At 55.3% G+C, this 12,111-nt stretch overlaps 1 protein-coding gene across 1 annotated transcript in view; it reads right to left on the reverse strand.

Annotated features, from left to right (window-relative positions):
• Positions 1-8,622: 8,622 nt before the first annotated feature.
• TBC1D22A (TBC1 domain family member 22A) overlaps positions 8,623-12,111 on the reverse strand; it is a 316,479-nt gene continuing 312,990 nt past the window's right edge. Inside the window, exon 13 of the mRNA XM_045779679.2 lies at positions 8,623-9,206. Within this exon, the coding sequence (XP_045635635.1) occupies positions 9,078-9,206 (129 nt within the window). The 3' untranslated portion in view covers positions 8,623-9,077. The remainder of the gene's footprint in view (positions 9,207-12,111) is intronic.

Here is a 12,111-nt window from a genome sequence, read left to right on the forward strand (position 1 = left end):
TCCATGGAGACCTCTCTTCTCTGCTCCCCAAATTCCTGAGCCAGCTGACATGGCCTCCCAACCTCTGGGCTGGCTGCAGTGTGGCTCAGTGACTCCCCACCTCCACCCAACGAGACGCCATATTCTCTTGACAGTATCCTCGTTTTGTTTTTACATACAATCTACTCCGAGTTTGGGTCGCTGAACGGTGAGCCAACCAGAACAATCCGAAGCTGACGCCTGTCCCTCCACATCCCCTTCCCTGGGTCCTAAACACAGTTCTAAACTGCACGAACCACAGCAAAGGCCCTAAGGAGTTGTAGATAAAAGCTGCATTATCAGCCCCAAAGCACAGAGGGGGGCTGGGTGACCATGAACTCTCAGCCTGCAGAACTTATAGGAAAAATGAATAAATGTACAAAGTCAGCGAATAACCCCCTCTCTGGCTGTGTTCTGCCCAGAGCTTCCCCCCAGCCTGCCAGGTGTGGGCCAAAGTCCAGCTGCAGCCAGACTCCACGTCCGCCAGACCCCGGGGCCATCCTCCGTGACAGCCCCCACAGCTAGCCCTTCCAGGAGCCCCCGCCCCAGCCACAGAGGTTAAATGACAATGACACAACTGTAGAAACCAGCCTCGTGTCCAGTGTAGGCCCAGCAGGCCACCAAGCGAGGACTGGTGTGGCCTGAGGCTGCTCGGGCAGTGTGGTCCGGGCTTCGAGCCCCCAGTCCAGCCGTGCCGGAAGCCCCCACCTCATGCATTATGTTGCCCTCGAAATAACGATCGTTGGGGTTCGGTAAAACGTGCTGTAATACTGTCTGGGCTTGGTGCCTTTGGAAACGGACAGATCTGTGCCACCCCTGCCCCCCATTCAAGTTATTCAGTGACCATCAGTCTATTTGGGGTTTTTTATTTCCTTCCTGAGCCAGTTTTTATAATGTGTTATTTTTCTAGAGAATCGTCCATTTCATCCAGGTTTCCCCATTCACAGGTATAGGGATGGTCACAGGATGCACTGATTGTTAAAAATTAATAGACTATGTTTTATAGCAGTTTTAAAAAAACGTATTATTTATTCATTTGTCAGAGAGAGAGAGCGCACAAGCAGGGGGAGCGGCAGAGGGAAAAGCAGGCTCCCCGATGGGCAAGGAGCCTGACGAGGGACTCGATCCCAGGGCCTTAGGATCATGAGCTGAGCCGAAGGCAGAAGCTGAAGGCTTAACTGACTGAGCCACCAGGTGTCCCTTTACCGCAGTTTTTAAGTCACAGCAGAGTTCAGTAGGAAGTCAAGAGATTTCCCATATACCCCCCTCCCCACAGGCAAAGCCCCCACCCTCAACACCCCCCACCGGAAGGGGACACTTGACAGCATCTGTGAGCGGACATTGACACGGCATCATCACCCGAGGTCCACAGTTCCCATCAGGGCTCTCTCTCGGCGACATATGGTCTGTGGGACTGGACAAAGGTGTGACCGGGACCCACCTTCACAGTTCCACAGAGTCTCCCTGCCCTAACCCCTCCCCAACCCCCGCGGATCTCCTTAGTGTCCCCTTACTTCTGCCTTTTCCAGAATGCCACAGAGCTAGAATCATACAGCATGTGGCCTTTTCAGACTGGCCCCTATCACTGTGTAGCATTTAAGATTCCTCCTTAAAGTGTCTTTTTATGGCTTTGTAACTTGTTCTTTTTGATGCTAAATAATGTTCCATTGTCTGCATGGACCAGTTTACTCACCTGCTGAAGGACATCTTGGCCGCGTCCAGGTTTTGACAACTATGAATGAACATTCGTCTGTTTTTGTGTGGACACAATTTTACACCTTTGGGCAAACAGCAAGGAGAACAGTTGCTGGGTGTACGGTAAGAGCATGTTTAGCTTTGGGAGAAACCACCAGACTGTGCCCCAAGGTGCTGCACCGTTCCATGTTCCCACCAGCCGTGAACGAGCGTTCCTGCTGCTCCACGCCCTCACCAGCACTGGATGTTGTCAGTTTTCTGGACTCGGGCCATTCTAAGCAGTGTGTAGTGGCGTCTTATTTGAATTTGCATTTCCCTGATGACATATGTTGCTGAGCATCTTTCAAAATACTTATTTGCCATCTGTATATTTTTGGGGGGGAGATGTCTGTTAAGGTCTTGGCCCATATTTTAATCAGGTAATGCATTTTCTTATTGTTGAGTTCTAACTGTTCTTTGTATATTTTGAATAACAATTGTGTATCCAAAGATTTTTGCAGTGATATTTGCCCAGTCTGTGGCTTGTCTTCTCCTTCTCCTGATGTTTATTTCTAAAATTACTTGGGCACCTATAATTTCCCTTCTCCCCCTACCCCACACACCTCAATATGGTTGGATTTTATCCCTCAGAAATTTGTCTCTTCTTCATTTGACAAACATCTATTTGGCCTTTACTATGTACAAGTGCTGTTTCTGAATGCAGGCGATGTACCAGTAGCAAAGCAGACCAGGATCCCCATCCTCATGCAGATCCACGATCTGTTCTAACAGCTAACTCTTGGTTTTGTCAGTCTTTCCCATTATTTGTGCTTACTTTCTATTCCAGTAACTTCTGCTTCTATATGAAGCTAATCTTCAAGGTTTTTCTTTTTTTTTTTTTTCATTTTCGCTTATTCTTTTTCCAGATTAGGTTGAATGTTGAGCTAAATTCTTTTAAATATTTATTGTCTTCTAATAATGCTCTTTTAAGGCTATAAATTTTCCTCTAATTACTGTGTTACCTGCATCCCACAAGTTTGCTATTTTAGTTTCTTACTGTCATTTTGTAACTTCCGGAATGATTCCATTTATACTTCAACAGATTATTTATATGTATATGGGGGGGTTGGCATTTAGGTTTTCTCTCTTTGGTTTGATTTCTAAAATTATTGCATTATGCCGAGTGTATATGTCTGTGTACTATCGAGGCTTTGGGTTTACTGAAATTTCATTTGTGACAGGTCAAACATTTATATGTTTCTCATGTGCTGGAAATAAATGAACATTCTGTCTGTGGAGAGCAAAATTGTCTTAGATCAACTATTTCTCTTTAAACATCTGTTTTTCCAACTTTCCCCCTGCTTAACCACATTTTCTGCAAGAGATGTGTTAGCATGTCCCATGTGCTGCAGGAAGGTCAATCTTCATCCATAATTGTGGCACTCTGCTTTCAGCTGGGGCTATATTTCTATTTATGCAGACCTGTGGCTAAGGGGCTCTCTGATCATAGGACATACGTACCCCTTTGTCCTGTGAAAGCTCTTCAAATACACTTTCGGGGAACACAGATATTCCCAGCCATGCTTTCTTTTGGTTAGTATTTCTCACACTTTTTTTCATCCCTTTACTTCAACCCTCGTGTCTTTTTGTTTTAGGTGTATCTCTTGTAAATAGTATGTTATTGGATTTTATGAGGTTTTAAAAAGTATAATGTGAATCTCTTTGAATAGGTGAGTTTGTTATCATGATCCCTTTCTTACCTGGACTTACATGGGCCATGCTCCTATTTACCATATTTTCCCTTTGCTTTTTCCCCACCCTCTTTCCTAGCTTCTCTTGACTTGATCAGTTTTGTGCATTCACTTTCTTTTCCCCTCTCCTGCAAGTTACACACTCTATTTCTAGGTTTTTTTTTTTAAAGTTACCCTTAAATTTTAAATGGTTTCTTAAACTTGCATTTGCTAAGACTTTCCCAGGTAAGCCAGATGGGCAGATCTACAGCCACCTGCTGCTGTCCCTGAAGATGGGGGGGGGATGCCAACTTCCCCATTCCCCAATGACTGGAGAATCCACGACAGGGTCCTCCCACTATCTGAAAGTGGAGCATTCCTAAAATCTTCCCTAAGCCAAAATGGCATAAAGCAAAGAGGCAATTACCATTAATTTCTAAGAAAAGATTTGTGAGTGTTCCCAGACCCCAGAAAATCACCTCTCTTAGGCTTTTCTGATACCTTAGGACAGACACATCTTGCTAATAGATGCACAAAATAAAACGAGGTAAAATACTGATGCTCACAGACATGGTTCAGAGCTGTGGCAGTGGGCGCCAGGATACTGAGTGGAGTCCCAGGGAAGGATGGGTAGGGTGACGCCATTCTCGCTGCGTCTAAACTAGCTCACTGTGGAACCAATGCTGAATGCCATCTTCCCTTTACACCTTTTTCCATAAAATCCTCTCTAGATTTCTTTCAGTTAGTGAAAACAGATACTGTGCTTTTCGTATAAGTGCAGTGGGGTAATGCAAACTTTGGAAAGGCAGGGGACAGCTCTCCCAGAAATCCATGATGGAGAAGGGTTCGGGAACATCGATGTTGATCACAGCATCCTTTGCGACGGGAAAGAATTGGAAGCAGCTTGATGTGCAGCCAGGGAATACACGAATTATGTTAATCCATGCACCAAAATATTGTGCAGCCATTAAAATCGTGTTTTTGAAGAATTTTAATGATCTGAGAAAGCACTTAGGATATTAGTACAACAAGATGTCCTAAGCAGGGTTCTGTCTACGGCAGGAAGGAAACAGACGCTGCTCGGCACGGGGAGACACGAGGGAGGCTGGGTGGAGGGAAGTGACACGACACCCCACCCCACAACGGCCAAGGCCACTCCGTGTGGCTGAGGATGTGGGGGAATGGGGACCCTTGAGCCCTGCGGTGGAAATATAAATTGGGAAACCACTTTGGCAAACAGTCCGCCACCGTCTCCTAGAGTGGTGGAGACACCCATCTTGAGGAACACCCCACAGAACAGTGGGCACGTGTCCACCAAGGGTCACGCACGCGATGTTCACAGCAGCTGTGGCTGTGACAGCCCCAACCTGGCACCCACCCAAGTAACTTGTGACCCATTCATCTAAGGGGAAAGGGGCAGCAACAGAAAGGAACAAACCACAGCTACCCCAGACATGGATGTCCTCAGAAGCAGAAAGCTGAGCAAAGGAAGTTGTTCACAGAAGTAGATCCCATGCAATCCCGGCAGAGAACACAGTTTTGAAAGCCGTAAAACCAAACTGCAGTGCTGGGAGTCGGGGTGGCATCATGCTCGGGGAGACCCAGGGCGCAGGCCAGGGGCTCTCCTTGACCTTGACTGTGGAGCCCGGGTATTTGCTTCGGATAATTCCCTGGGTGCTAGATCTGTGGGGTGCCCTCTTCCGTGAGTATCGTGCTTCAGTTTAGAAGTAAAATCAACAACAAAAATCATTGCTAGATCTTCAGAGAAAAATGTAAAGACCGGGAGAGATCATACTGGTTTTCACTGTGGTGTAATGAATGGCCACAGACTCAGCCCGGGGCCAGGCAGCCGGTGCCGCTGGAGCCCCACATCTCACGCTTTTCCTCCCGCTCGACTGTTAATGATGTGAGCGCCTTACTGACCACTCCTGCCCCTCCTTTTGGAGAATTGGCGGCTTTCTGTACTGTGCCCATTTTTGTTCCCAAGAGTTATTTCCAAGAACTCTTCATCTTCAGGAACATAAGTATCTCACTCGGGCTGCAAATACATTTGCTCAGCCTGCTACCGCTCATCTCTGCCTACCGGGGGGGGGGGCGGTGCTGGGGTGCTCCTGGCTGCCCCACAGTACACGCGGTACATCGGCCTTTCTCCCGGTCGTGTGGTCACTGGAATCACGCTCAAAAAGCCTTTCGCCACTCCCTGTTACAAAATATATCTACGTCTATTTTGAGTATTTTGGGGGATTTTAATTTTATGTTTAAACCCATTATCTGGAAAGTATTTGGATATGGATAATTTTTTTCCTAAATGAATAATCAGCCTCAAATTGCCAATGAAATGGGCTCAGGGATTAGCTCCTTGGCACACGGTTACACATCGGCTGCGAGCAGCCCCTGGCCGTCCTTTGATGAAGATCGGCCGGGCTACAGGACAAGGGTGACAAATCTCAAAGCTGAGCAGGGCGGACCCCTGAGTGGCTATGACCCCGTGGTGCTCTCGGAGCACAAGGCAGAAGCGGAAAGGGGGGAGGGTCAGCTGGGGTGGGGCAGGACCCGGGAGGCTCAGGGAGGGGCCCGCTGCCTGACACTCGGAGCGGTGGCTGCCCACGTCTTGAACAAGCCTCACTGAACTGTGGCTCTGACGGCAGGCCCACCATCCCACGGTCAAGGCAGACGGCACCCAGAAGCCCAGGCCTGGTGTGCCCGGAATTTGCCCCACGTTAGAGATGGGATTAGTCTGTGAAACATGGGGTGTGGGAGGAGGGGGTTCTCCCATTTCAGAGCCGCAGGTAACACCAACACAGAAGCCCTGCCCACCAGCCAGCCCTTGCCCAAGCTCCAGTCACTCCGTTCACCCCTCCTGGCACATTTGGCCAGGCCCGGCCGCCCCGTGAACTTGTCTCTGGCACTTTCCATATGGCAGCAGAGCCAACAGGCAGGGCCTCTCCCAGTAGCCTGGCCGGGTTAGGCCAGTGGGATAAGTGGTCAGGGGCTTGCCTCAGGACCCCTGGGGTGTGAGCCACCCGTGGGGCCTGAGAAGCAAACTACCAGGCCACAAATGCCAACAAACCATGGCTGCAAATGACAGTGGTCACCAGCTCTGAGCTCTGACCTGACCCCCAGCACCTCCACCTTCCGAGCGAGGGAGGGACGGTGCACCCCCTCCCCCCCCCTGCGAGCCCAAGCCGGCAACGAGGTCTGGGAGTCATCCCCAGCTCAGCACGGCGCTCAGTCACGGGGGAAGAGAGGGGAGCGTTCCCACCCTGTGCGGTCTCCTGCCCACCCACGGGACAGCATCTCACCCCACCCCATCAGTGGACAGCAGGAGATGGCAGAGCAAAGTACGGCCCTGGGGAGTCCCCACTGTGGGGGAAGTGCAGCTGTGGGGTGCCCGAGGGGCGTGGGGTGCCATGAAAGCAGCCCTGAGGAGCTGGGGCTCATTGGGGCTTGTTTCAATGATCCCAGGAGGGTGGGGGGCGGGGAAGCAGGGATGGGTATGTCCTGGGTCCGGGGAGGCCCTAGACTGGGTGTGGCCAAGGAGGCCCCTCCCATCTCGGGCCAGCCGACAGCCAAAGGGCCGGCCTGGATCTGCCCCCCAGCCCTGCAGAGTCAGGATTTGGGGTTCAGCCCGAGTGGGACTCCTGCTCTGTCTTGCACCTCCGTCCTCCTGGGCTTCAGAGGCCAAGACTGTGGGCGCTGCGCCCCATGTCAGGCCTGCATGGAAAGGCCAGGACTCAGCCCAGCGCCCCCACCCTCGCTGTCACCCGGCCTCCAAGGACCAAAGACACCCAGGGCAGCTCCGTTCCCTTAGGAGAGTCCTTGAAGCAGACCAAGGCCGGGGCCTCCACTGCATCTTTATTCCCATTTCGATACACCATTTTCCACACAGAACACCCTTCCGTCCTTTCAGATCGACCGGCTAGGCTCCTAGGACGCGCGCCGACAGCCCAGGCATTCAATGTCAGGTTCACAGACGCAGGAAATACACGCGGAGCCTCATCAAACTTCGCGGACACTCCTACTTGAGCCACTAACTGGGACGCACGTGCTGTGTGTGCCAGCACCTTGGCTGTGAGGAGTGCTCTGAGCTGCGGCAGCAGGTCCGGGGGCAAGCAGGCGGGGCTTCCTGCGCGCAGCCCCGGGGGGCTCTCCTGGAATCAGGAGCCCCGGCTGGAGAAGGAGCCGCTGGGCCACCGGGCACTGGGGGGAGAGGGGCCCCTAGCCCCGGGGCTGGGGGCTCCGTCTAGCCGGTCTGAGGCGGCTCCCTCCACTGATATGGGAACACCACACATTTGCACAGCATTTTGCGCTGATTTCCACGCCACATGTAATGACCCGAGAATCTTTTTAACAAAAAGGAGAGGACGCACATATCACACGTGTGTACGTATTCCTACCCCCCGTCTGCAGGCTTCCGCAGCGTCCTCACGCCGAGTGTGCAAAGGCGGGGGCACTGGCGGCTGCTCCAGGACGGGCACACATGGGAAGAGGCACCTGCAAACAGGTGAGTCTGGGGGCAGAAGGAGGAGCTGAGGACAGGAGCCCCGCCCGGCTCAGGAGTCAGTGTGCGCCGGCGGAGCCACGCTGTGTCCACGTCCCCACCGGCCACACACCTGGGAGAGGTGCGCCTCTGCCTGGGTGGGGGCGTGTGGGAAGTGTGTCCGGCCCCCACGGAGCCCCAGGCAGGCCAGTTCAGGACCTTCTGTGCTTGGGCTCTCAGCCCCGGTGACCCACAGACACGGGAAGCCAAGTCTTAACCCCCCGGAGAGCTGGGAGGCGGGGGGCGGCCGAGGAGTGTGCACTGAGGACTCTGATTACAGAGGCTGAACCCCAGCTGTCCCAATGGCCCGGCGCAGGGAGCGACGTCCTCGGCGGCTGCCTGTGCGGCATGTCCCCAGGGCTGCAGGGCCCGAGCCCGCCCCCACCCAGCAGAACAGCACGCGGGCCAGCGGGGGCTGAGTCCTCTCTTTCAAGAGGCTGGAGATGCAAAGCAGGGCCATTCTGCTCCTCGCCCTGCTCCCAGCCTGCTGTAGGCAGAGCTCGACAGCCGCACAGCCAACGCACAGAGTGGTCTCCAGTCCCGTTTAGAGCAAGAGAGAAGGGACACACTAAAGCCCAAGGGACGGGCAGTTACAGGAATAAGGCCAACTTCGAGAAGCCCTGTGGGATGGAGACTTCGCAGGTGAGGGCAACATTGCACTTCTTATTTTGTCTATGTTTTATTCTCTTTCACGCAACAGAGTAGGATTTTTGCATTTCAAAGCACGTATGAGATGACTACCGCCTCCTTCTGCCCCTGGCGCTGGACCGCAGGCCTCTCCCAGAGGGTCTGGCTCTCCAGCTGCTGTGCCCTGGGGCTCCAGGAGGCGGGCATTTGGCAAGGACCCTCCAGGGACAGGGTAGGGAGATGGCCACCCACCCCTGGCCCCCTGAAGGGCCAAGACCCTCCCCCGGCTCTCTTTGGTATCTTAGGAAACAGAGGCGCCCCCCACCCCCCAGCCAGGCCCAGGCCCTTGTCTGATGCCAGGTCCTGACCAGCTCCCCGGAGGGCAGGGCTGCGGCAGCAGGGCCTCTCCTCGGCCACGGGCCTGCAGCCCCCGGCGGGGTGGGGGTGCGGCCCCGGGGCAGGGTGAGGCCTGCTGCGCTGGCCCCAGCTCATTTCTTGTAGTGATTGGGGGCGTCCGCGAAGGCAAACTTCAGGCGGTAGGCCTCAGCCAGCAGCAGGCTGACGTCCTCATTGCCCCACTGGGCTGTGGGCAGGTTCTGAAGGAAGAGCAGCAGCTCCTGGGGGAAGAGAGACAAGCCCGGGTCAGAGCAGGTGACCAGCCGCGGGGCAGGGGGCTGCAGACCAGGGGCTCCCCATGGTGGGGACTGGCCAGCAGTGGGGGTGAGCCAGAGCGGGCTCTGCAGCCTCCGGATCCCATGAATTGTGTCCCCTCCCCTCTGGACCCCAAGCCCCGCAGCCAGGAGAAAGCCCCTCGCATGGCTCTGCACACTTCCGGGCGACGCTGCTGGGAGGCTGAGGCAGTGCCGCCCACATCACAACCTCACCGAGCCGGCTGCCGGGGGCTCCAGGGAGGGGCTAGGCACTGGTCTGGTGGGGCCTGGCTGCAGGCGCACAGCCGCAGACCGAGAGCCTCTGCTCCCCTGCCTCCCACTCACCCTGGGGCTCTGTGGGATCCACCAGGAGAGCGCCCCAACCAGCCCAGCCCGGGCTGGCCTCAGATGCAGATTCGGTGCACCTGGTGACACTCTTCCGGCACCAGCTCCTTCAGCAGGGACACTGGGTGCATTGGGCGCAGGCACGCACGAGGTGGGCACATGCTGGGGGGGGCAGGGACATGCCAGGCAGCCCCTGTCACTGCCCCACACTCCACACTCAGTGTTTCCAAGGAAGACCAGGCTGGAGACCCTCAGCTGACCCCAGCCCACCCAGACCCACGGTGGGCCACGTGTCAGCTCGCTGGGCTGGGCACCGAGCTCGGCCCCCCACAGGACACAGGAACTGTCTTGAGAGCTCACGGTTTAGAAACCAGAGAGAGGGATACTGAAAAAAGTGCTGGAAAGGAAAAACATGACCAGGGCCCTGCACACTGACCAGCTCTTCTAAGGGACCACGGCCCTCGTCCAGAGCAAGCAGCGGCACCACCAAGGGTGGGGTGGGTTTCGGGGAGCACAGGCCCCAGCACCCAGAGGGCTTCGGCAGGAGAGGGGAGGACTGTGTGGCCAGGCCGGCTTCCTGGGCTAGGAGTCTCAGAGGAGGACACATGGGGACCGTGCCAACACTGAACAGATAGCCCGGCTGGCTCTGGTTCTGGAGAACTGGGCTCCCAGGGCCTTCCCCACCGCCTGCCCATCCCACCCAGAACCTAATCTGAGTAAGCCTGAAGGGTGGCTGGGGTTTCAGGGCACCAGTGCTGCCCCTCCGAGGGTCCCAGCAGGGGACAGGTGACAGGCAGGGCATCAGACTGGGGCTGCCCCACCCGGCCTGCCTGGAAAGGGGCAGCTCGGGGAGACTCTCACAGGCGCCATCATCCACCGAGCCTCCTGTCCCTGCAAGGCTGGGATGGGGGGGCATGAGCAGGGGTTGCCGAGGGGGGCAGGTGACACATTCACATCCCAGTCCGGCCCTCAACAGACCCTCCTCTCCGAGCCCCACGCCCTTGATCTGGAGGTTGGGGTGGCTGCGCCGTCCTGCAGAGCTATAGGGAGCATCCGGGCCAGGGACTCTGCAGCAGGTCTGGGCTCAGACCCCAGTTGCGCTGCCATCTGGCTGCAGAGCCGGGCCAGCCACTGACCGCCTCGCAGCCTCAGGCTCCTCATCTGCAGAATGGGGTCCCAGTTCCCAGCAGGGGCGGCCAGGGCCTGGTGTGGAGCGACGCAGCACCTCAGGTCCGTGAGCCGTGCAGAGCCCTCCCCCACCCCGAGACGCACACCGGGACTGTTCTCCGCTGTCGCTCACCACGGCTGCTTTATCCCTTCCTCAACCCCATTTCCTTTTGCATTTTGGATACTTTCTGGGGGCCTTTAAATTGAATTCGCGGAGCAAATTTCACTGGCAGAATGTCCCCAGGGACAGACCAACATCAATCTGCTGTCTTTCACCATTAGACGCAACTTACACGGACGCCAGTCCAATTCTGAGCAGGTCGTAAATAAATACCTTTGGTTTTATTTTTAATCCACTTCGCTTCATATTATCACGACCTCGCTACTTGCAAGGTGAGAAGCAATACCCTCCCATTACGGTAACTCACCGACTCCCCTGCACACTCAATTTCAGAATCTAATTTAGTCCCCCAGGTTCACTGGATGGAGGGAGAATAGAAATGCCCAGCGCTTCACAGCCTGCAATGCTAAAGAAGGAAAAATCTATCCTGGTGACCTTTACGGGAGGCAAAGAACACAGCCAAATGCGTCCTTAAATACAGATTTCTTTTTTAAAAGGGCCTGTCTTATTTATGCACTGGGCAGAGGCGTCTCCGATGTGGGAACCACGGCCCGGCGATTAGCCATGAGCTGTTTTGCATTGCCCACATCAGGGTGTAGAAGGCCATCGCTCATGAAGCTGTCACCGCATCCCATCACAGGGGGTCCGCCCCTCCCAGGGATGGAGGGACGGGTCTGCCTGCGGAGCAATGGTGGGGCAGAGGGGCCGAGTAGGGGCCCCATCCACAGCCCAGTCCCGCAAACCCAGAGGGATACTGAGGTGTACAAGTAGCACTCTGCCCCGTCAGCAGACACAGAAAGTAGAGGATGGTCTGCCCAGGACACTGATGTAAGAAGTCAGACGAGTCGGGTCCCTGCAACGCTCTTCCCACCCTGCTCCACGTCGGCAGAGCCGCAGCAAGAGTGCGTCTGGTTCCCACACCTGCCGCTCACCACCAGTCCACGACCACACTGTCCACGGTGACACGAACTGTCATGACGACCATAAGCAGTAGGACCTGCCCCGCCTGCACGGCTGGAGGCCTGCAGCTCTGAGCCCCGTACACGAGTCAGAATCCTCCAGGGAGCTCCGGGAAGCTGCCGGCACCCATGCCGAAGCCCACGTCGCAGGGACAGGCAGGACATGCCGTCCTGTCTCTAGGAACGATGTGCGGCTGGGACTGCACTCAGCACGCAGACAGTCCATCCCGAGAGTTAGGTGGGAGGCAGTCCTCCCTCTGAGCAGGCCGTCCCCCAGGGA

This window comes from Ursus americanus, chromosome 17 (assembly GCF_024610735.1).
Source record: "Ursus americanus isolate L20-20 chromosome 17, mUrsAme1.1.p, whole genome shotgun sequence".
Lineage (NCBI taxonomy): Eukaryota > Metazoa > Chordata > Mammalia > Carnivora > Ursidae > Ursus > Ursus americanus.